This window comes from Colossoma macropomum, unplaced genomic scaffold (assembly GCF_904425465.1).
Source record: "Colossoma macropomum unplaced genomic scaffold, Colossoma_macropomum, whole genome shotgun sequence".
Taxonomy (NCBI): Eukaryota; Metazoa; Chordata; class Actinopteri; order Characiformes; family Serrasalmidae; genus Colossoma; species Colossoma macropomum.
In genome coordinates this window covers 8484602-8506550 of record NW_023494792.1, presented here as the reverse complement: position 1 = coordinate 8506550, position 21949 = coordinate 8484602, and the positions used below count along the sequence as shown (strand labels likewise).

General features: G+C 37.4%; 1 protein-coding gene across 1 annotated transcript in view; it reads right to left on the bottom strand.

The window, feature by feature from the left end:
* Positions 1 to 6785: 6785 nt before the first annotated feature.
* The window catches only part of si:ch211-236l14.4 (SITS-binding protein), a 31138-nt gene continuing 15974 nt past the window's right edge, over positions 6786 to 21949 (bottom strand). Inside the window, exons 5-10 of the mRNA XM_036575799.1 lie at positions 14541 to 14735; positions 14150 to 14418; positions 13086 to 13222; positions 11701 to 11822; positions 9068 to 9247; positions 6786 to 8138 (exon numbers count right to left, since the gene is read on the bottom strand). Of these exons, the coding sequence (XP_036431692.1) occupies positions 7962 to 8138; positions 9068 to 9247; positions 11701 to 11822; positions 13086 to 13222; positions 14150 to 14418; positions 14541 to 14735 (1080 nt within the window). The 3' untranslated portion in view covers positions 6786 to 7961. The remainder of the gene's footprint in view (positions 8139 to 9067; positions 9248 to 11700; positions 11823 to 13085; positions 13223 to 14149; positions 14419 to 14540; positions 14736 to 21949) is intronic.

Here is a 21949-nt window from a genome sequence, read left to right as displayed (position 1 = left end):
ATCCTTTCAATATTTAAGTACCACATAGGAATATAAGCACCATATAAATGTTTGGCATTAACTACAGGGCCAAAAAAAGCTGTCTATTAAGAATATTCACTCAAGTAAAGGGTACAAATCCAGAACCAATTAACAGGCCTATTTATTTATTTATGTATGTATGTATGTATGTATGTATGTATGTAAGTGACTGCTGATATTTTCCACTAGAGGGAGCTCGATATCATAATGGATTTGTTTGATGCTTAGAAATAAAATCCTCCCCAGAAAAGAGCTGAAATAGTGGAGAGGTATGCATTGAGTATTTAGCAAAAGGAATAAATGTACCTCTTCTATGTACCACTTCCACATAAAAATGTACAACCCCTCTTTCAAGTTCTTTGCATGGTGTGCAAAATATTAATAAAAGCAGAATGCAATGATGTGCAAATCATTTAAAACCAATGCTTACATGAAAATAGTACAAAGATAACATATCAAATGTTGAAACTGAGAAATGTTATTGTTTTTTGAAACATATTTTGGACATATTATGTCCATTTTGAATTTGATGCCAATAACAAGTTGGGACAAGGGCAACAAAAGACTGGTAATGTTGTGTTATGCTAAAAAAAAAAACACCTGGTGGAACATCTCACATCTAATTCGGTTAAGTTCAGGAGGGGTTCAGGAGTAAAGGGTTTCACCACTCTGTGACAGATGGCATGGGCAAATAGCGCAACAATTCATTAATAACATTTCTCAGTGTAAAATAACAAAGAACTTCGGGATTTCATCATCTAGAGTACATAATGTCATTAACAATTTCAGAGAATCCTGAGAAATCTCTGTATGCAAGGGACAAAGCCGAAAAACCAATATCGGCTGGCTGTTATCTTCAGGCCCTCAGGCAGCTCTGCACTGAAAACATGCAATTCTGTAGTGGAAGTCACTGCGTGGACTCAAGAACACTTCTGAAAACCACTGTCTGTGAACACAAATGCAATTTAAAACTACCATGCAAGGAAGAAAACATGCATAAACAGGATCCAGAAACACCACAACACCACCTTCTCTGGGCCCGAGCTCATTTAAGACGGACTGAGGGGAAGTGGAAAAGTGTCCTGTTGTCCGACGAATGAAACAATTGAAATTTTTTGGAAATCATGGACGCCGCGTCTTCAGGGCTAAAGAAGAGAGGGACTATCCAGCTTGTTAAAAGCCAGCATCCATTATGGTATAGGGGTGCATTAGCGCACATGGCATGAGTGATTTGCGCATCTGTGAAGGCACCATTAATACCGAATGATATAAGCAGGTTTTGGAGCATCATACGCTGCCACCCGGATGACGTCTTTTTCAGGGAAGACAACATCAACTCTGCATTTATTCTGCATTCGTATTTCTGCATATATTACAGCAGCATGGCTCCTTATTAAAAGAGTCTGGGTGCTTAACTGGCCTGCCTGCAGTCCAGACCTGTCACCCATTGAAAACATTTTGCATTATGAAATGAAAAATATGACAAAGGAGACCCTGAACTGTTGAGCGGCTGAAATTCTATATCAAGTAAGAACGGAAAAACATTTCACTGTCAAAACTACAGCAGTCAGTCTCCTCAGTTCCCAAACGCTTACAGAGTGTTGTTAAAAGAAGAGGTGATGCAGCACAGTGGTAAACATGCTCCCGTCCCAACTTTTTTGAAACATGTTGCTGGCATCAAATTCAAAATGGGTATATATTTTTCAAAAAGCAATAAAATTTATTTTTCAATTAAATATTGGGTTTAAATGATTTACACATTATTGCATTCTGTTTTTATTTACAAATGTATTATTAATGAAGGTTCAGTTGAGTATGCTTGCAGACAGATTTTCCACTGAGAATGGGGGGTATGCCCTCCTTGCATATACACTTTTCAAAAAGACTTTTTGTCTTGGTGGGCCAAAGTACAATGCCAAAAAGACAAAAAGATATACAAATAAAGACATTAGGTAGGTAAGAGTTTTCAAAAATGTATTTTATAACATTACACTCTATGTTGTTGCTAAAATCCTATATATATATATATATATATATATATGTATATATATATATATATTATATATATATATATATATATATATATATATATATAACAAACATCTTCACAGGCCATCTGTGGCGCACGGACCACGCTTGGTCTGTTGTAATCTGGATGAGGGAATCAGAATTATAACATGGATTTATTGCTATAAAAATTCAGTCTGCAAGAATTTGCAGTTAGTGTTCTCCTCTAAGCATGTTGTGCTGTCCATTGACTGTACACAGGCTTCACTCACTCAATTTGGTGGCGTTGTGTGATAAGGGGCTACCTAGGTAGCTGGCAGGAACTGGCCTTGACTAAACTGGAGGGAATATTGGCAAATATATAAACAAACAAACAAACAAACAAATTCTACACCAGGCTTTTTCAGCTCCATGCTTGATTCAACTCGTGTTAATTGCCGGGTTTAGTTGGTGTTTTTTTTTTTACCAAGCTGTGCTGGAGGCAAGACCTCAAGGACCAGAGTTGCATACCCCTGATCTAGACTACAACACTGATATACGGATCATTGGACTAGACTCATTTCCATAGTTGTGCTCCAGATTCATTCTGCTCCTTCCAACTTCTGAAGCCAAAACCACATGTGTTTTGAAGCATAGCACCAACAGACATAATATGTGGTTGAGCAGACTGAGCTTGTTCTCTTTGAGGCGATGTTGTTGACAGATCATACAGCATGGCTGAATTTACTGGAAGTAGACGTAAATGGAAGCGTTTAAAATACAGGTGAAAGTTATTGACGGTTAGAGGTGATTCTTGGGTAAGAGGTCATAATTTTGGCTTTAGCTAGTGTGCCTTAGGGAAAACATTCACACTTAAAGTTCGGCTGAAAATAGCTATTTGCCCATACTCCTAAACATTTGTAACAGATATCAGAAGCAGCTCATCCTCTTGGCAGGATCTGTCTTCTGGAGTGACAAGGATGTGTGTAAGGACTGGTGGGGCTTCTCCAAAATCTCTTCCTCTGCAGGAACCAAGCGCTCTGGCTTAAATAAGTGCCTCTGGGAAAGCAGCTTCCGTCTCTTCTCTTAATAGAAACTATCGAGAAGCTGCTCTTCCGCTCTGATCTGAAATCAGTAGTGCAGTTTGTATTATTATGGCCTTGTTTACAGTTTAACTGTGGGGTGGCTGTTATGAGATCAGTGTAAAAGGGAGAGTTCTACCTACAGCTAAGTATAACCCTGCATGTGGTGGGATTCTGCTGATGCCTCGGACTAATGAGGAAGATGCTTAAAGCTGTCCCGGGGTGACAGATTTCTCAGGAGGGAGAAACAGGAAGTTGCTCCATGTGACTTTGGCCATAATGCTACACTCATGTTAGCCACCACTGTTTCCGCTGGACAGCTTACATTTCAAGGCTGCATTCCTGGTGGCCCCGAGTCCCTCTCAATCACTAAACTTTTCTTACAACATCTTTTAAAATGGGCTTATAGCACATTTAAATGGGGGTAATTATTATAACCGTCATATCAAAATCTCTTATTTTCTGTAGGTTTTTATTTATTTTTTGCAGCACCACTTGATAATGCCAGCTGCCTCTTATATTGTGTGGACACTTCATGATGAACGGACTGATAGATGATCCAAAATTACTTGGAGTTAACATTAACATACCTTACAACATTAACATACATAAAAGTTACTAACTTCTCCTGTAAAGTTACAAAGATATCAAAGGCAAAACCATGCTATGTCTTCAGCATTAATGCTGACAAATATTTTTTGCTTGCAATGACCTACATGTCTACATAATACTTCTAGATTACTATAAGCAACATCATAACACGTAACCATCTCCTGAACCTCAGGTAGATGCACCTGGGCCTCAAAATTGTTTTTCTGATTGGTAAGCTGGGAAACCTATTCACTCTACCACACAGTGAAACGTTACACCTTGACTTGCACTTTCTAAAAGTAGCCTGGGAGCAAAAGGGCGCATCCCTCCACTTGTCACCAGTTTAATTCATCTTCAGTGCAACATGCTCTGCTCCACTCGCTGAGCACACGCAGAGCACCATAATGCTTCATTTTGTAACAGCTTTGATTTTGTGGGATGTATTCTACAACCACATATGCACTTTTCACCACCATTATAGAGTTTCTGTCCTTCTAAAGGACCCACAGCCTACATATTTCTTGTATTTTATCCCCCTGCCCCCCCCCTTTTGTGTGGTTTTATGTACTAAAGACAACATTTCATTTTTATGTAATCGTTTTCCAACCTCTCTTTATCCTTTAGAATTGCACAGGCTTACATTTAATATCATTGAGACTGATCTATGTAAATGACCTCTGTTCTGATTGGCTGACCTGTATTGCATCTCATTCAAAAAGCAGTCCAGGCTGAAACACTCCTTATAACTTCAACATGAATGGATGGTGCCAAACTACAATAGTCTGAATAGATGGATATATGTAAATGTATAGTTTTTCATTACAAACAGGCTGTTTTTGAGGCTTAGTTTTCTCCATATGGATTGTTCTGACTGGGGAGAGAATGATACATTTTGAAACTAAATCAAGCTAAATAAAAAAAGTGTTTTTCTGAGATTTCATAGTTTATGACAGTAAGCAAAACTGGCTAAATGCAGCCTAGCAATACGTGCTATTTTGGAGAAGATATTTCCATACTCTGTGCTTCTGTGTGGAGCATGATGAGGAGTGGAACTTTAAGTGTGGCCTGTAATGGAATAGGTCCAAGCTAAGGTGAAGGAGGGGTCCCTCAATGTGTTTCCCATATGATTCCCTTTGCATGCTCACTGCAGCTATAAATACGCTTTATTGGGTTTAAGTGGAATTAGTGAAGATATTTGTCGTCAGCGTAACTATCGATATACTGTGACAGCATGGCTGAGGTGTAAGACATACACTTTACGCATGCACAAATTTGAACTCTAATGAATATTCATACAGAGCACTCACAGTGCTGTGCAAAAGATCGAGAACATCACTCTTAAAAAAGATGGTTCTTCAAGGGTTCTTTGATCAAGACAAAGGTTCTATCTAGAACCATGAACACTCAAAGAACCATTTGCATGCTTAAATGATTCTTTGTATGGTGAAATCGTTCTTCAGATTGATGAAGAAAGAGCTGTACAAGTGGTACATACAGAACCTTTTTGAAAATGATTCCATAAAACACCAAAAAGCTTGACATCATGACTATAGCAGAGCCCCTTTTGGTGCTACTTAGAATATATTTGTACACTAAGGTTCGGTATAGAACCATATACAACACATTCTCCATCAATCTAAAGAACCATTTCACCATGCAAAGAACCATTTAAGCATGAAATTAAATTTGTATCAATATGAAGAGCCTCTTACCTTTCACAGTGAACAATACACTGAGAAGACACTGCACACATTTCTACAGTAAGAAAATGTAAACTTTATTGTACATTGACATTTCTAGTTCTCTGATTTATAGACCAAAAACACATTGACTGCCACAGTTACTTATTTATTACATTGCTGATTTATTTGAGGCTCTGATTTGCAAAATAAACATAGGCCTCAAAACCATTTTGCAGACAGAGAATTTAGTACAGCGATGTTAGCAAAACTCTTTTAATATAAAATCTAAGCAAAAAGAGAAGAGGCTCCTTTAATATTGTTCTGCATAAAATCATCACAGTTTGTCTGGTTTGAAAACTATACGTTCAGATAAAAAAAGGAGGTTAAGACATTGAAGCGTGTAGAACGTGGGGCCCCGCTAAGACATTCTTTGCTTGTTGGATTTGATATCTTTGACCTGAGAGATCTGCAGTTACAGTAAACATTGACAATAACAATCTGGATTAAGAAGAGGTTCCAAGAAGGCTACATGTACCAGGTCACACCGATCAAGTTCTCTCTCAGCGCTGGAGATTCATATGACAGTGGCTGATTCTGGTTTCAGACTTAAGGACCAATGATCAAATGTTGGGCTCCTACTAATCACCTCATAAACTCATGTGCAGATGACTCAAGTGTGCAGGAGCATGAGGGCTATGAGGAGACACAGCACCCATTAAAGACATAATTTGGCATTATAGTAATTTTTGTATTTCTGTGTTCCCCTGTATTACTGGCAGATCAGTATTTTAGACTTACTGTAAATCCATATCACAGAAATTAATATAAATTTTGACCAAATTTCTTCCCAAAAACTCCTGACATCAAATGAGATTAACAAAAAATATTGTTACATAATGTTGCATTAGTGAGAACAGATGTGCCTGTGTAAAGATTCTGTAAAGCCGTATTTTGGTTGTTTGTTAATTATGGTATAATTCTACTTCTATCATCATAATCTCCTAATCAACTCCATTAAAATGTTACAAATCACTTTGGACGAATAAAAACATAAGGACGTACGATGATATCGGAATCATATCGGTATTGGCAGATAATTGCGTTAAAAATTATTTCAGCATTAGACAGATGTTTATATTTGACCAATGTTTCATGCCAATATTGGATGAGATATTAATTGTACTCTAGAAGAGCAGAACGTTTAGGCAATACGATACTAAAACACCAGCATTTTATTCTTTTTACTTGCTTTTGCAACTCAAAAAAAAATTCAGACTGTCAGAACAAAACCTTGTATCTTCAAAAAAGTAACATTAAAGCAGAAGGAAAAAACTTTCTTTACTTTCAATGTAAGATAATGTAGCAAGACTTTATTCTAAGTCATTTTGGACCATTTCTATTGGTCCATTTGTTACAAAGTTTTTAAACAATGTAAGTGGCGACTAACATTTTCAAATTTTGTAAATAATGACAAAAATTGAGATACAAGGTTTGGTTCTGACTGTGATGAAATGTTATTTGTCTCTGTAATGCTAATGCTAAACGTTTAGTCCCAATTTATGTTTTATGAAGGTTTATGTATCACCATCATCATTGGCATTGGCACGTACATGGAAAATATCGGATATCAGCATCGGCTCAGAATTCCCATATCGATACGTCCCTAAAAAAGTACTGATTAGATGACTGTACATAGAAATAAATGGAGAGACAAATAAAACACATGGAGAGCAAAATGTGTGACATCAAATGCATCTGAAAAACTCTCGAAAAGATTCAATTTAGCCAGTATCCCATTGTAAGACTGTACAGCTATCAAGATATTAGAAGTGAACCATCTACTATACCATCTAAGATGGTCGACTCTTACCATTTTACTGAGAGTGGTTCAAATCCTGCACCACATTGTTGCTTTGTGCATCACCACGTTTGATCATTAACTTAGATGTTATTTCTAGTAGTAAGTGCTTTTGGGTTCTTTTGTGTTTGTCACTTGAAAGTTTTTCACATTTAACAAAGAGAACAACAGGCTTGAGGTACAGTTATAATAGCAAAGTAATCAGCAAAGTCCAAGTGAAAAGCCTGCTCAGTCAAGAGGAGAGAGGTTCAAAGACGCTTCCACTCCACCTGACAGCAGCGCAAAGCTTCCTCCATACAGTTTCTTCCTCAGCAGGAAGTCTCTTTTCACTGATTGTTTGGTCTTCTTCAGAAAATTCATTGTTTTTAAGCATATGAAGGTTTTGATTTCTCAGTCCATTTTATATGAGGTGGAAACAGTTCAACTTTAAGGCTGTAAGAATTTCTCAAGTGTAAACCACAGCTCTAAGAAAACGAAATGTCAATAAAAAAAAAATAAAGAATTGCACAAATAAACAGAACAAATAGCAGAGAAGTAAAACAAATTGATTTAAAAATAAAGAGAAAGTAGAAATCATTTTGATTTGTAAAGTGCAAAAGTAGAAAATAATCTTGTAAATAATCTCAAGACTGTGCCTTGAGACCCAGAAAGTGGTCTTTGTGGAAAGTGCAACTCGAGATCAGCACAAGTGAAGAAATCAAAAATAGAAAATCAGCCTTGTGATAGCCAGTCAGTTTGGCCTCAGGACGTCTTCCGTATGAATACAGGCACATCTCCGAGACCAGCAGGGTAGCTTTGGAGAAGCGTCCCTCCATCAAACACTTTAGCGTTGTTCATGTCCTGCCATTGAAAGTCACTGTTTGGCAGATAAATGTCTCTCTGCAAGGCTCCTTTGTCTGTGACTGGTGCTACAAGGACCTGAAAGAACAAATGTCATAAAAATGTAGTGCTTTTGGCAGGAGGGCACAACTCTGTTTCACAGTAGCTACTACAAAACAAAACAAACTCAAAATCAGCAAAGGATCATATTTAAGTTGAATAGTTGAAGTCAACTTGAAATGAAAATGTCCTTACTTGTTAGTCACTGATCATATTAAAGAAATGCTTTGGCAAAAAATCTAAAAACAAACCAAATTTCACTGTGAAGCTGAGCGCAGCACACAGGCGTAGGGACGTAGGGACAAACTTACAGAAAAGGTTTAGGTGACTATTGGGGTTTGCCAGCAACATCGGCTTCATAACTACAACGCTAAACTAAAGACCCAAAATTTGGACGTGTATATATATATATATATATATACATATATATATATATATATATATATATATATATATCCAAATTTTTTATATATATTTAAGACACGTCCAAATTTTTTTTTGCTTAACCATTCTTTAACAATATATCACACCATGTCACTTGAAAACAAAATTCTTGTTTTCCTGTAATCTTTGTTCAAAATGTACTAACTTTTGTTCACCTCTAAAACATTTTATGTGATGACCTCTGTGTGTTATTATGCGTTATGATTTTCAGTTCGTGTTGACTTTTTAAAAAGCAGCATGTACATTCCTAATTTATTTTGAGGACTATTTACAGTCATGTGCTATTAAAATGAACCTATTCTTTTTTTAAAGCAATAGGTGGACCACAATGAAAAGCTCTAGGCCTTTGTCATGTTTTTGTCATGATCTTTGGCGATTTTAATGTGATTTAATGGTACAGTGTTATATGTATATATGTTCTCATTCATTAAAACGAGACATCTGTCATATTCTTGTATTTTTTCGTTTTTATATATTGTATATTTTTATTATAGCTTTTATTGACTGGTGGGGTGGATGCTCACCTCATCTCCGATGAGAAACTCATCATCAATAGTGAACGTGGCTGGATCCTCAGGACTGACCCACCACAGTGGACGGTAGATGGGGTTTCCATTGACCTGCCACTCTTCTGCATATTTCTCTATCAGAGGCACCACAAATTCCTGGTGCTTAGCTATGTAGACTCTGGTGAGGTTAAGGACCTGCAGGGCAAAATGAAATTATCAGTGTCCTGAAGTACTGAACTAGCATGGAAAGTGAAATGGAGTAACAGTTCACTGTAAGGCATTAGGCTATATGACTACCATAGGCTTGTCATGAAAACTGACATAAACCTACATAAACATTTATAAAAGCTTATTCCAACAGGAGTCGTCTGTCATAAATGGCTGTTTTTGTCAATTTTGATGTCAAGTTGACATAACATCTACGTGACTGATTTTTTCTGGCATTTAAATTTTCAGATGAAAATAAAAATTAAAAGTAAAAGTAAAATTAAACACATTTTGGCTTAAGAGGAATTGGAATACTACACTACAGAAAATGCTCACTCTTGTTCAGCCAGCTTGATGTGGCAAGCTAAGTCTTATCACCAGCTTTTTGTAACTATGACATACATACATCCATCATTCTGTCTTTGTTCATTACTTGTAACTGAACAATCAAGCTGATAAGACTATATTCTCCTGCTTCCTTCTTTGGAGTGGTTTGTTGGACATGGATCAAACAAAGTTTTAGACTAAATTGCAATGCCAATAGTGCTTCTACCATTAGAAACTCTATTTAGTCTAGGCTTAGCCTTCTTCTGAGTCTGGGAAACTGGCCATTGGCGAGCTTTGCTGGTTTGCAGCAATATATGCTAGGAAAATCCCAAAAAGGTTTGAATTTAGAACAGACATATAATGTAAAACTTCAAACAGATCGGCCCTCATTTATTTTCCGTTTTTCAGTGCCAAGGGATTTAAGTCGCCAGCTTTCATACACCTACAAGCATTAACTATCAGAATGTTCAGACAAGTCTTGCAGTTATTACACGCTCCTCCATTTCATATGGAAAATGGATGTGAATATTTTTCGCATTTGCGGTTTGACACTATCCAAATGTACTTCTGCTGTGGAGCGTTTCGAACATTCCTAGAAGGGTCACATCCTTAAGCTAACATCCCATTCGGCCTCTGGTGACGGAAACAAAGTAAAACCACATTCATAAAAAATGTATTTTGAGGACGAGAAAAGGCTTTCGTGAGATGAATTTTGAATCGCTGCCTGAGTTCAACCTAATTTCAGATTGAGAAAACAGGCCTGTGGTTTTCATTCTGGTTATATTTCTATTCAGACTCAACATGGTCATTGATTTAACAGTCTCTAATGGGCATTGGAAACACACACACAGTAAGTCAATATCTCATCACACAGCAATGAGTGGAAAATAAAGCTGGCCAGTACGATTTAGAACCAACTCAATGTTGTTTGACATGATTCCCACAACTATAAACAACAACAGTATAATACACTGCAAAAATGTATATGGAGTGAAAGCACTGTCCATTTATGTTCCCTAAAAACAACATATTTGTCTGTCATGACAATTACAACTGAAACCCTTAACTGCCTCTGTAAATTCTCTTTATCCTTCAATTCATTATCATTCCTGAGTGCTGCATTGACGGTCATTATGGTCAAGACCGAGGGCCGCAAATTTGAAAGAAAAGCTAATGCAGACCAGATGGACTCCTAACCACAGGTAATGTTGGGAAAAGGCCAAGCAATTACTCCCCCAAAACGCAAGAAAAATAGTCGCCTGCAGGATCCTCTACACTTGTCCGAACCTTGAACCGCACTCTAGAGGCTCAAAGATACCAATACCTGTGAGTAGATACGCTGGACACAGAGGGTCAGATATTTTTCTAACCTTCATTGAGATATGGTTCTCACAGTCCCACACAGTCAGACTGAATATTGTATTCCAGCCTCAGCAGGGGAGAAAAGGCATTCTGTCAAATCAGCCCTCAAACTGAACAGAGCACAGGTGGAACTATAAGCACATCTTTTGCTGCTCTACACACTTTCTGAACTTTTTTGAGGTTGTCATGCCATTACACAAAAACTTGTACACCCTGAGAAGATCTGAGAAGAAAGTCAACATGGAGATTAAAAAAAGCATTTAACACTGAACTGACATGTTTTGCATGTCCTATCCTGATTGTGTGGTTTACAGTCAGTTGTTGACGGTCACAATCAATAGATTAAAATCAATTACCTAATTTAAAAAAAGAAATGGATTAAACTTTCTCAATTAATCAACTTAGTGATTAGTTTGCCATTTGAATGATAAACATAACATCTGCGGGTCTGAATATCAACATATAATACAGACATGAAGCTCTGTGACCTTGAAGTTCTGCCCTTTGGTTTTGGTGGCACAAACCTTTAAAATAAAATCAATTTGTAATAATGACTTGATTGCTAATATAATTGAAAGTCACAGTCCTACTTATAAGAAAAACATTTTGATGGTGGATTAAAACTATGTAAGAATTCCTGTTCGTCTTTTTTAAAGACAACATGATGTATGGTGTAATTCAAGTACTAGTAAAATTAAACCTGAGCTGAAAGTAGTGGAATAAGATCAGCAGCATGAGTGACACTTACTCACCTTATCATCTTCAGATGCCCATGGAGGTGTCTGGAAACTGAGAACAGGCAGAAAGGCCATGATACCCAGCCAACGAATGAAGAGCTCATCATCTGTTACTAGCTCACTGGAGAGAGAACCGCCTATAGGCCAAAGGAGCACGAGACACAGATCACAGGCCACATTCACATCCAGATTCATTCAAAAGTTATAAAATATGTAAAGTGTACACTTTTAGAAATAAAGGTTCCTAAATGGCTCTTGGTTTGAACACACATTTCTAAGGAAAACCTTTAATGGGTAAAGAACTTTTACATTATATGGAAGTGCATTAAACATATGAAGGTTCTTCACAGTCACACACCTCATTTACAAAAATTGTTCTGTCTAGAACCATTCACTGAAATACAGTGGCAAAAGGAATATTAGAGCTAGACCTTTAGTCCAAGCTATAAATGTCAAAACTAAAAAACAAAGAAAAAACACATCTATAATAATGTTATTTTCTGCTGAGACCCCTTGTTAACTCAGGTGATATGATTATGTTAAACTCATGGCAGTTTAACATTTTTTGGCTGTTCTAGATTAAATGCAGACATTGGCAGATTGGAAAAGACATGCCATGTTTTATTTTAAACTTGCAAAAGATATGACCATATATTTGTCCTTGTAGAGGTTTTAAGGTGACTCATTCAGTAAAGAGCCCTGGTGTAGAGTTGCTGCTGTTTTCCTTGTCTAACATCTGATTGGAGGCTGTAACTACATTAGGTTTCCACTAGTACTCGCAGTCAGTAACATATCTAGAACTTCCAGAAAGCCTAGAGTGATGTTTTTTCCTCACCCATTGGAAATCAAAACGTGATTGGTTGATTCCACTGCCAGTTTCTAATTATGTTAGTGGTTAATCTGATATGTTAGGCCTTCAGTCTAGCTCCTGAGGGCCTAACCAATGGGAGAGATCACCCTAACTAATGGGAGAGCTGTATCTATCTGAATACTACAAGGAAGAAATACTTGATTGGACAGTTTTCTGTTTCAAGACCTTAACCCTTTGGTTTCCGACCAAAACTTACCAGTAAAAAACAATACTTGCAGAGTTTACACACAACAAGCATCAGGATTATATTCAATAAAAATATACAAAAATTTACAGACATGTATTTTTTTATTTCACAGAAATCATTAGCTGTTTTCTAAAGGCATAGCAGGCCCTGAAGGTTCCCCACGGTCCTTAACAAACCAAAAGTGGTTATACTATGGCACTGCACCAAACAACCTTTTCGGTACCTTTATTTTTGAGAAAATAAGAGTCAGAAAGTATTAACAATATGCTTATGATGGGGTGCAGAGAAAGCTAAATGAACTGGGGAACAGTGTTATGGATGTACCCAGAACCCACGTATTACCTACGGCATCAGGAATGAAGAAATTATAGCCCAGCAGGCTGTAATGCAGCAGGGATGGAATGATGCCCTTGAGGCCAGCATAGCTCCAGTCAGACTGCAGTGCACTCATACGGATGAACAGAGGTTTATGGCTGGACCTGCACCCAGAGAATCACAGAAAAGACTGTAGTGCTTGTATCAAAAAAACAACATTGTTGGAATGAAAGGATGGGAGGAGTCAGTTGGTGGATGGAGTGAAGGTAACAGTGAAGTTAAATTAGTTGTTCATGGTGAATGCTTACCAACAGAGGGGCATTTAGGCTTCACAGGAGTAAATATGACCTGTAGTTGAAACTTTTAGTCTTTTTTCAATAAACTCTTTAAAAGGGCCATATCCTGTATTTTTCTTGTATTTTATTTTGTACTTTTTGTCTTTCCTGAAGTTCACTTATGTTCCCAAAACAAGTGTAATTTGTTCTTACATCACCAGTTTTCATCCTCTCTTTATTATTAAAACAGGCTGTTGTTGTTTCTGTGTCTTTAAGTAAATATATGTAAATGATATCTGCTCTGAATTACTGTTCTGTGTTGTGCCTCATTCAAAAAGCGCTCTTTGTAACTTCAGTGTGAAAGGGTGGGTTAAACTGCTGCTGGCTGAACAGGTAGATACATGTAGATGTGCTGGTTTTTGTGACATCATACAATCAATTCAAAACCGGCTGCTTTTCCAGCTTAATTTCCATATATGTATTGCATGGATTACACACTTTTTCATGACATAGGTCCTTTAAACTGTAAAGGTTTGTAAGTGGGCCAGCACTTCAATTCGTCTGTCTCAGAACCACAAAACTTACATATTAGTTTTACCATGATTGAAATGGCTACTGGATAATAGGCCTTAAAGGGCCCATATCACAGAAAATTGAGTAAAAAAAATTAACTTTGGGTAAAAATAAATCAAATAAAGAATAATGTAGTCTGCTGTCTAAGAGGTTAAATCTTAAAAAATAATAAAAATTATATAATTATTATATAATATAATAATAAAAGTATATATATTTATATTATCAAACTTTGGCTCATACCTTGTTCCTGCACTCACAATGGCATTGTCTCCTATCCTCTCAGCAAGGCCTGCCAGTAAACCAACGTATTCATCTCCTGTCAGGGCAGGAGGGGGCCGCAGGGCCTGTTCCTCAAAGGGGTTTCCCTCTCCCCCCTCCAAGATGACATACTCCATCCCCAGGCGACTGTGCAGACTGCCCACTCTCTCCAAGAACCAGCTGATAGCTTCTGGGTTAGTGATGTTCAACTTGACACAATACTTTCCTCTCCACGGAGTTAACAGAGGAACCTAGAGAGAGAGAGAGAGAGAGAGAGAGAGAGATGAGAGAGAGAGAGAGCAGATAAATGGTGTCCAGATGTCTGAATTGGTTTGTGGATGAAAAACAGATATGCAGACAGTCAGGCGTGTACCAGTCGAGCCTGAGGGCCGGAGGGCAGGCTGAGCCAGTAATCCTGCGTCCCGTCCTGCATGGAGGTCTGGAACTGCTGGGAGTCCACACTCAAATATGGGGACAGGGTTACGGAAATGTTCAGAAGCTTCACAAAAGGGAGGTCCCTGGTCTGTCTCTTCAACGTTCTTCTCCTGCCACTGAGGTAGTCATGGTCCTGCAAGTCAGTAAAGATGGCAACTGTAGTCTTAGTATGACTATTCAAGGTAACACTATGCCCAATGTTCTGTATTCTTTCCAAGAAAGTGAATGAACATCACACTACTTACAGAAAAGCAATTCATTTTGCTTATTCAGATTCACCAACGAAATCATGGAAGTATAAATATTTCCTTATTTCACTTGAGATACATGACTGATAATCATAAAACTGACATAAAAATTCAGTGAGCTACAGTCTTATGCAAAAGTTTGGGCATCTCTGGTCAAATAAGTTAACACATCCACTTCTGCACATTTTAATACACAGTTACTGTTTATTTACTGAATTTAATGTATTGGGGAGGAAAAAATTATGGTAAATTGAGCAAAAGCTACAGTAAATTTTATATTTTTATACTTTATTTTCACTTAGAAGATCACACACACACACACACACACACACACATACACCTTTTCTAAGCCGCTTATCCTTCTGGGTTGCAGGGCTAAGATCCAACACAATGTAATTTGACAAGAAGTGTTGAAACACAAATAACACAAATGCTCAGATTGCACTATTAACCCTTACTATTACTTTCTCTTTGCTATAATATTCAGATAAGATTTCCTAATAATAGTGTTCTGAATTGCATGAGTTACTCAATGAAAAACAGTTACATTCAAATTACCCAGTGTACTGACAAACTGAAGCCTGCATTTCCAACTTTTTACAATTTGTGAACTGTGTTGTGATTTTATGAAGTAAATAATAAGTCAGGTAAGGGCACTTGCTCTGTATGATGCTGCTACACCTGTACCAAAATGTTGTAGCATAATTATGTATGACTCATTGGGCTAAATAGCCAGTTGTCTTGTACTTTGGATGTAGCACTCCTCTTCTACTTATGAACACAAATGTGTAGTTTGTGTTTGTAATGTAAACTTCTAACAGAATTCTTGTTTCAATGAGCTACAAGTGAGAAATTATTAATTTCAAATTACACTACTTTTGTTGCTGCCAACAATAATTGACTTCAGTGGGTTAAAAAGAGTTGATTGACGTATGTTGTGTAAGGCCTTGTTTACATGGAGAGTCAGTGCTGCAGAAACACTGGAGGCCGGGGTTATGTTTTCACAGTCTTAGCTAAATGTGGCTAAAGGTTAAGACTAGAGTGTGAAGTCTAATGTTATTGTTATGGTGACTTGTGACACTATGGTTAGCATTACAGCCTTATCTCACTCTGTGGATTACAGTTCAAAGCCTGGACTGCACCTAGGCCTAGGGGTCAAAGGCCAGTAATAAAGTAGCTAGGATTAGAGATTATGTAATGAGTAACAGTGGCGTAACACCATACAAGTTATGTATGTTATGTACGGACAAAGTTAGCTCACATGTTCTGCTCATAGCCTAACACTTCTTTCTGAAATATACTGGCCAAACAATTGACCACCTCAGCACACGCGAAGGAGGGGGGGCAGGGGGGAATGGCTTGTTATGAAACCTGTTTGGTGCCAAAAAGCATGTTTCTCCAAAGACTTTCATTCGAAATGACCTTTGTTTCCAACAAAATATTTTTTTCTTTCCAAACATTTCAGTCTCCTTGTCCTTGTTTTGTTGTACTAATTCTTTTTCCAGTCATCATTTGTTTTGAGAGCACTTTGAACATCAAAAAGGAAATTTATTTTTTTCCTTTTCTCTTGGGTTTTACATCATTGCTCATACATGAGCATAAGCGAACACAGCTTAGCTGTTGTCATGACTACTGAGTTGCATCAGTCACTCTGCGTTTCTAGTGTGGTCACTCCTGTAAAATTTACGACTTCTCACTGGCTCAAATGTTGGTGCCACAAGAAAGTCCACATAGAACAAGACGGCAAGCTCTGGGACACATACGGAACTGTGAAAAAGTCAGAGATCACCCTTTATTTTTAAATTTTCAGTCAAAATAGCCATGAAGCACAAGTTATTTAATTTTTCAGTGTCATGATAATAAGTAGACAAAAAATATTTAACAGAAAATTACACAGAAACTCAACAACATTTTTTCCAGTATTTAGTGTGTCCACCCCTTTTACAGATTATGTTTTTGAGGAGACTTGCTTTCAGTTTTTTAAATAAATCTGAAAGGATATTCTTCTACACCTCCAAAGCTGGTTGCATTTTCTGCTTCTCACAATCCAAGAAATCCCAATTGCAAATTTAATTAGTCCATGAAACCTTATTGCTCATCTCAGGTGTCCAGTTTTGGTATCAAGGTGGTATTTTTTTCCTTTTTTCAGTAACAGCTTCTTGACAGCTACACATCCTTTCAGACTCACAGTGTTGAGTTGTCTTCTCACAGTAGAAGATCTGAAGCAAGAGTGGAGCTTGATTTTCTCTTCTCTCTAAAGTTGAAAGCTTTCACTACTGTTTATCTGAAGGGAACAGTTTGGGTGGGCTACCAGGTCTTACATGATAAATAGGAGCACAATTTTCTCTGCATCTTTTGAAATATTTGGAAAATCGATTTTTTTCACCTATTTTCTTTTGACTTTCCCTTTCCTTATGCAAGTGGATTATCTATCTGTCTAATCTACTCAGACTTATCTCCTAAAAAATGAATAACCTGTTCTTAATGGCCGTTTTGACTGGAAATTAAATAAATGAAGGGTGGTCTCTGACTTTTGCACAGTACTGTACTTCTGGGTGTGCATTTGCTACTGAGCAAGTCCTATAGAAATAAACAGATGCTACTGCTAATGACTGTCTCCATGGCTATAGTACTTCCATGCTACAGAACGACCAATCATCTGATACCACATCTTCCTTCCCTGATGACAGCTGTCTGCACAACTGCATTCTCACTCAGGTTTGAAGATGAACACTTAGCAGCTGAGTTCACCTCAGGAGCAGTGCTTTTTGTCTTTTAGGTGTCATCATGTATAACAATATGTGACCACTGCTGCGCTAGAAAGCAGCCAGGCACTAGTGATGAATGGCAAAAGTCGGACTTAACACCTTGGAAATCTTACTTTGCTGATTGCTTTAACAGTATGGAAAATGTTGTCTTTAAGCATCATTGGAAAAAAAAGATTTCCGGGCCTATTAATGGATTTACCATGACTCAATCTAGAACTGCAGCACAGTGTCTATGAAAATAAAAAGAATGGCGTAAGCTTAGATCAATCATTCTGCTCGGCCACGATCTGCGGTGTGCTGTGTAAATGAAGGATCTGGGCAATAAACAGAGAACACTGGCAAGCATGTTTATAACCAGATTCAATCCAAGTCAAGCTGTTGGTTCTGCTTATGACTGTTATTTTAAGCTAATATGGAAACTAGAAAGGAAAAAATAAAACATTGCATGAGGGCTGTAGTTTTCTCAAAATTTCATGAAACTATCACAAAGTGAAAGGCTTTCCTCAGTGATAAGACATTTATTCAGGACACGTTTCTACTCTTTAAAAACACAGATGAGTTAGTGTGATTGAGTCAACTCCCAATCCCAATTCCACCCCCAAAAATAGGAAAAGAAAGGGGGAACTGAGTTGCATTTTAAAGTGATGTGAACTCTGAATGACTGAATTTAATTAACCAAAGTAGGAAAAAATCCAGGAGAAAACTCAAATGGCTTTTAAATTAACCTCAATTCAGTATATGAGTCTAATTATTGTAAATAGAGGTCTACCAGTGCCCCGATAAGCCTTGTAAGTATGTCAGGCACAGAGAACATTCTCTTCCTGGGAGAGAGCAGGTTCTCAGCTCTTTTCTTCTCATTCCTCCTCCCATTTACCACCTCTAATCTTTCGGGAGGAGTTCAGCAGCGTGGAAAGAAAAGTAACCCCAGTGAAGTGACGGACAACGTTTTTGAAATAACAGCCAGTGAACTCCTGACTCCTCTCTGTGGTATATGAGCAGCTTACGGCATTACTGTAATATCAAATTTACCTGAAGAAGTTGGTCTTGGCGTGTTGCCTTACCCTTCCTATTCGAGCCAGCTTTTATTCACAGCTGCCCTGTTTTCACTCAGGCAACATGTGATTAAATCTGGCTGAGCAATTGGGTCAGTTGTCTGTTTGGTCACAGAAAATATTCAATTATAACAGAAGATTAGTCTGCCTGATTTGTGCATAATCATACACAGTACTGTGCAGAAGTCATTTATTACGTTTCCAGTCAAGACAGCCATTAAATGTAAGTTATTCATTTTTCAGGAGATATTTTTACTTTTTAATTATTTTTTTAAGGAGATATCTATTTGTATAAGAAAAAAAAATAATACAAGAAAAATCTGAGTAACTAAAAACGTGAAGCTGCTGGTGGTCTCAGAATAACGTACTGGCCAGACCTCAACACGACTGAATGTGTTATTACTTGGATCGTGAGGAGCTGAAAATGCAACAAACTTCTACGACTCAACTTTGGAGGTGTGGAAAAATATCCCTGCAGATTTCTTTGATAAACTGAAAGCAAGTCTCCTGAAAAGAATGGAAGCAGCGATGAAGGCAAAGAGTGAATACACTAAATGCACTAAACTCAAAGAGCTCAGATTATATTTAGTTGCTGTGGCTTCTTTGTAAATTTATGTTAAATATGCGTGTTCTGCTTTTTTCACTTAAATAACTTCCATTTTAACTGGAAATTAAACAAATAATGGGTGGTCTTTGACTTTTGCAAAGTATAGTAGGTGAAAATAAAGAATACATTTAATAATTGCCTTCTCTCTCTTACAATTTGAATAGCGCTTCCCATTTATGAAACCCACAAAGTCTTAAGATGAGTCTGCATTGTTAACTTATGGTCAGTGTCATATTTAAACCTTGGAACTACACCATTTGAAAATGTACACTGTAAGAAAATGTACACTGTATGAAAATGTACACTATATGAACATTTCACGATGAATGGATCAATGTAAATAATCCCATATTAAATAGGAAAAAAAAAATTAAGCAAGGACACATTTAAGTCAAGAATGTAAGTTTGTTGCATCAGTGATGATACATAAACGTAAACTAACGATTATTATCATTGTTGAAAAAAGCAAATCTCTCACACCAGCCATACACTAGTAGAATTATGCTGTATGCATAGCAGCGGCTCTCCTCAGCATAGCAAACTCAGTGGAAACCATTTCCCTCCCTGCTGACATTTCGGTGAACCTGAGAAGCGTCTCTGTATCTCTGGGGAGCGGGCCCTGCACCTCTCTGACCTCTACTCGGCTGCTGCAGATCCGCTTAGAAAAATAAAACCTTTCAAGTCTTAGAGCCACTGACTAGCACCGGACCATTCCTCAGCCAAGCTGAGGTTAATGGGCCAGCTGGTGGCTTTTAATGTCAGATGCTTATACACCGACACACTAGGATCCTGAGTCCCGGACTATTCCTTCCTGCTATCAAAGCGGAACGGCTCTCGCCAGGCCCCAGCCTGTGGCATTGATTAAGATCAGTAACTTCACAAACTTCAAAACAGACCACACGGAGACTTCTTCTGCACATTTAGCTTTCCTCATGCAAACCTGGCAGCCTGACCAAACGCAGGCTTAACATTTTTAACAGGCCAAACTAAGATTTATGTACCAAGAGTACAAACGTATTAACTCTTCTAAATCCTATTAAATCAAGGAGGCAACATCTCATGCATCACAGTACATATGGAAGAAAATATAAGCCTTATGTAAAAATCTTTGTTGATTTTCTAAGTGAAACTAAGTTAACACACCCTCTACAGAGAACACACTTTTCACAATTACTGTTTACTTGTTGAATTTAATATATTCAGGGGAAAAATATGTTAAAATCAAACCACTGGGATAGGCTAGAGCACTGTACATAACTCAAATGGATAAGCAGCTTAGATAATGTGTGTGTGTGTGTGTGTATGTGTGTGTGTGTGTGTGTGTGTGTGTGTGTGTGTGTGTGTGTGTTAAAATCAGCAAATAAATAGAAATTGTGCCCTAAAATTAGCAGAAATATGCTGTATTTAATTTTGCTATTTTCACTTATAAAATCAACAAAAAATATGTAATTTGAATGAGGTATTTACATATTATTTTTAAGCATTTTTTAAAACATAATTTTACATTTTTTAAAATATTTAAATACAGGCCAATATTATATATATATCAATGTACTGATATATTTGTAATAAGTAGCTTAAATATATGTAATAGTCAAAAACACACATCAGTATATTTTAAATGTGACACATATTTTGAAAAATATATGTAAATACATTCCCTTGGCATACAGGTAATAAACACACATTTGAAGCACACACACGGAAGAGAAAAATGTTAGGAAAAGTAAAATCATTTGCATATTGTCAGACTTATCTGACAATTGTCAGACAGTTTTACAGTGACTCAGTTAATAGCCCTATCCTATAGAGTTGTAACAGCTGTTTTCAATTTCTAACATCTGACTGAAACCTTGTTACAAAATGAATTGGTATGTCCCTCTAGGATTCAAAGCGAAATTGGTAGATTCTGATTCCACTGTTACTTTTCAATTATATTTGTAGTAAATCTAACATGTAAGGACTTCTCCCTAACCAATGTGAGAACTCACTTTACCGAGATACCACATACAAAAACTAAATGATCATAATTATAATAAAAATTATAATTTTCTGTTTTAAGATCTTAACCCTTTTGATTCCAACAAGAATTCAACAGTGAAGTTTCTATCATACCTGCAGACTATAAATACAAGCATGAAGACTGAATAAAAATGAAAATAACATACATGCATTTTTCAGTTCCCAGAAATTATTAGGCCTCCTCTGAAGGATACGTGACCCAGAGGGTTCCCCACTGGGTAGCTGACAGTTAAGTCTGTCCCTTCTCTTTTCTTTGTTCCTAGTTGGCTCAGGACCACAGAGGCGGAAGTTGCAGCACCGTTATTCAGTAACTCCTTCTCTCGAGCACATAAGTGGCCGTGGCAGAGAGGCAGCAGTTGAAGGCCAGTGGGCCCACTGCTAAAACAGGTGCAAGGCTTGAGGCCGCTGACGGACAGAGATTAATCAGCTCAGAGAACAGAGCTGCCCAGGCCCTGGACTGAAGGTCAGAGCCTGAGGGAACACACTGCTAACACTGCATAGCACTCACAGTACCAACCACGGACGCAGATACGTCCATCTGATTGCTGGTTTACAGTGTTTGCCTTGATTTTCTTTGGTGTTAGGTGTTATTCAACCTACCTTCCACTCAGGACTTTTTTCAGAAAAAATAATAAAGATCAGATTTTTGT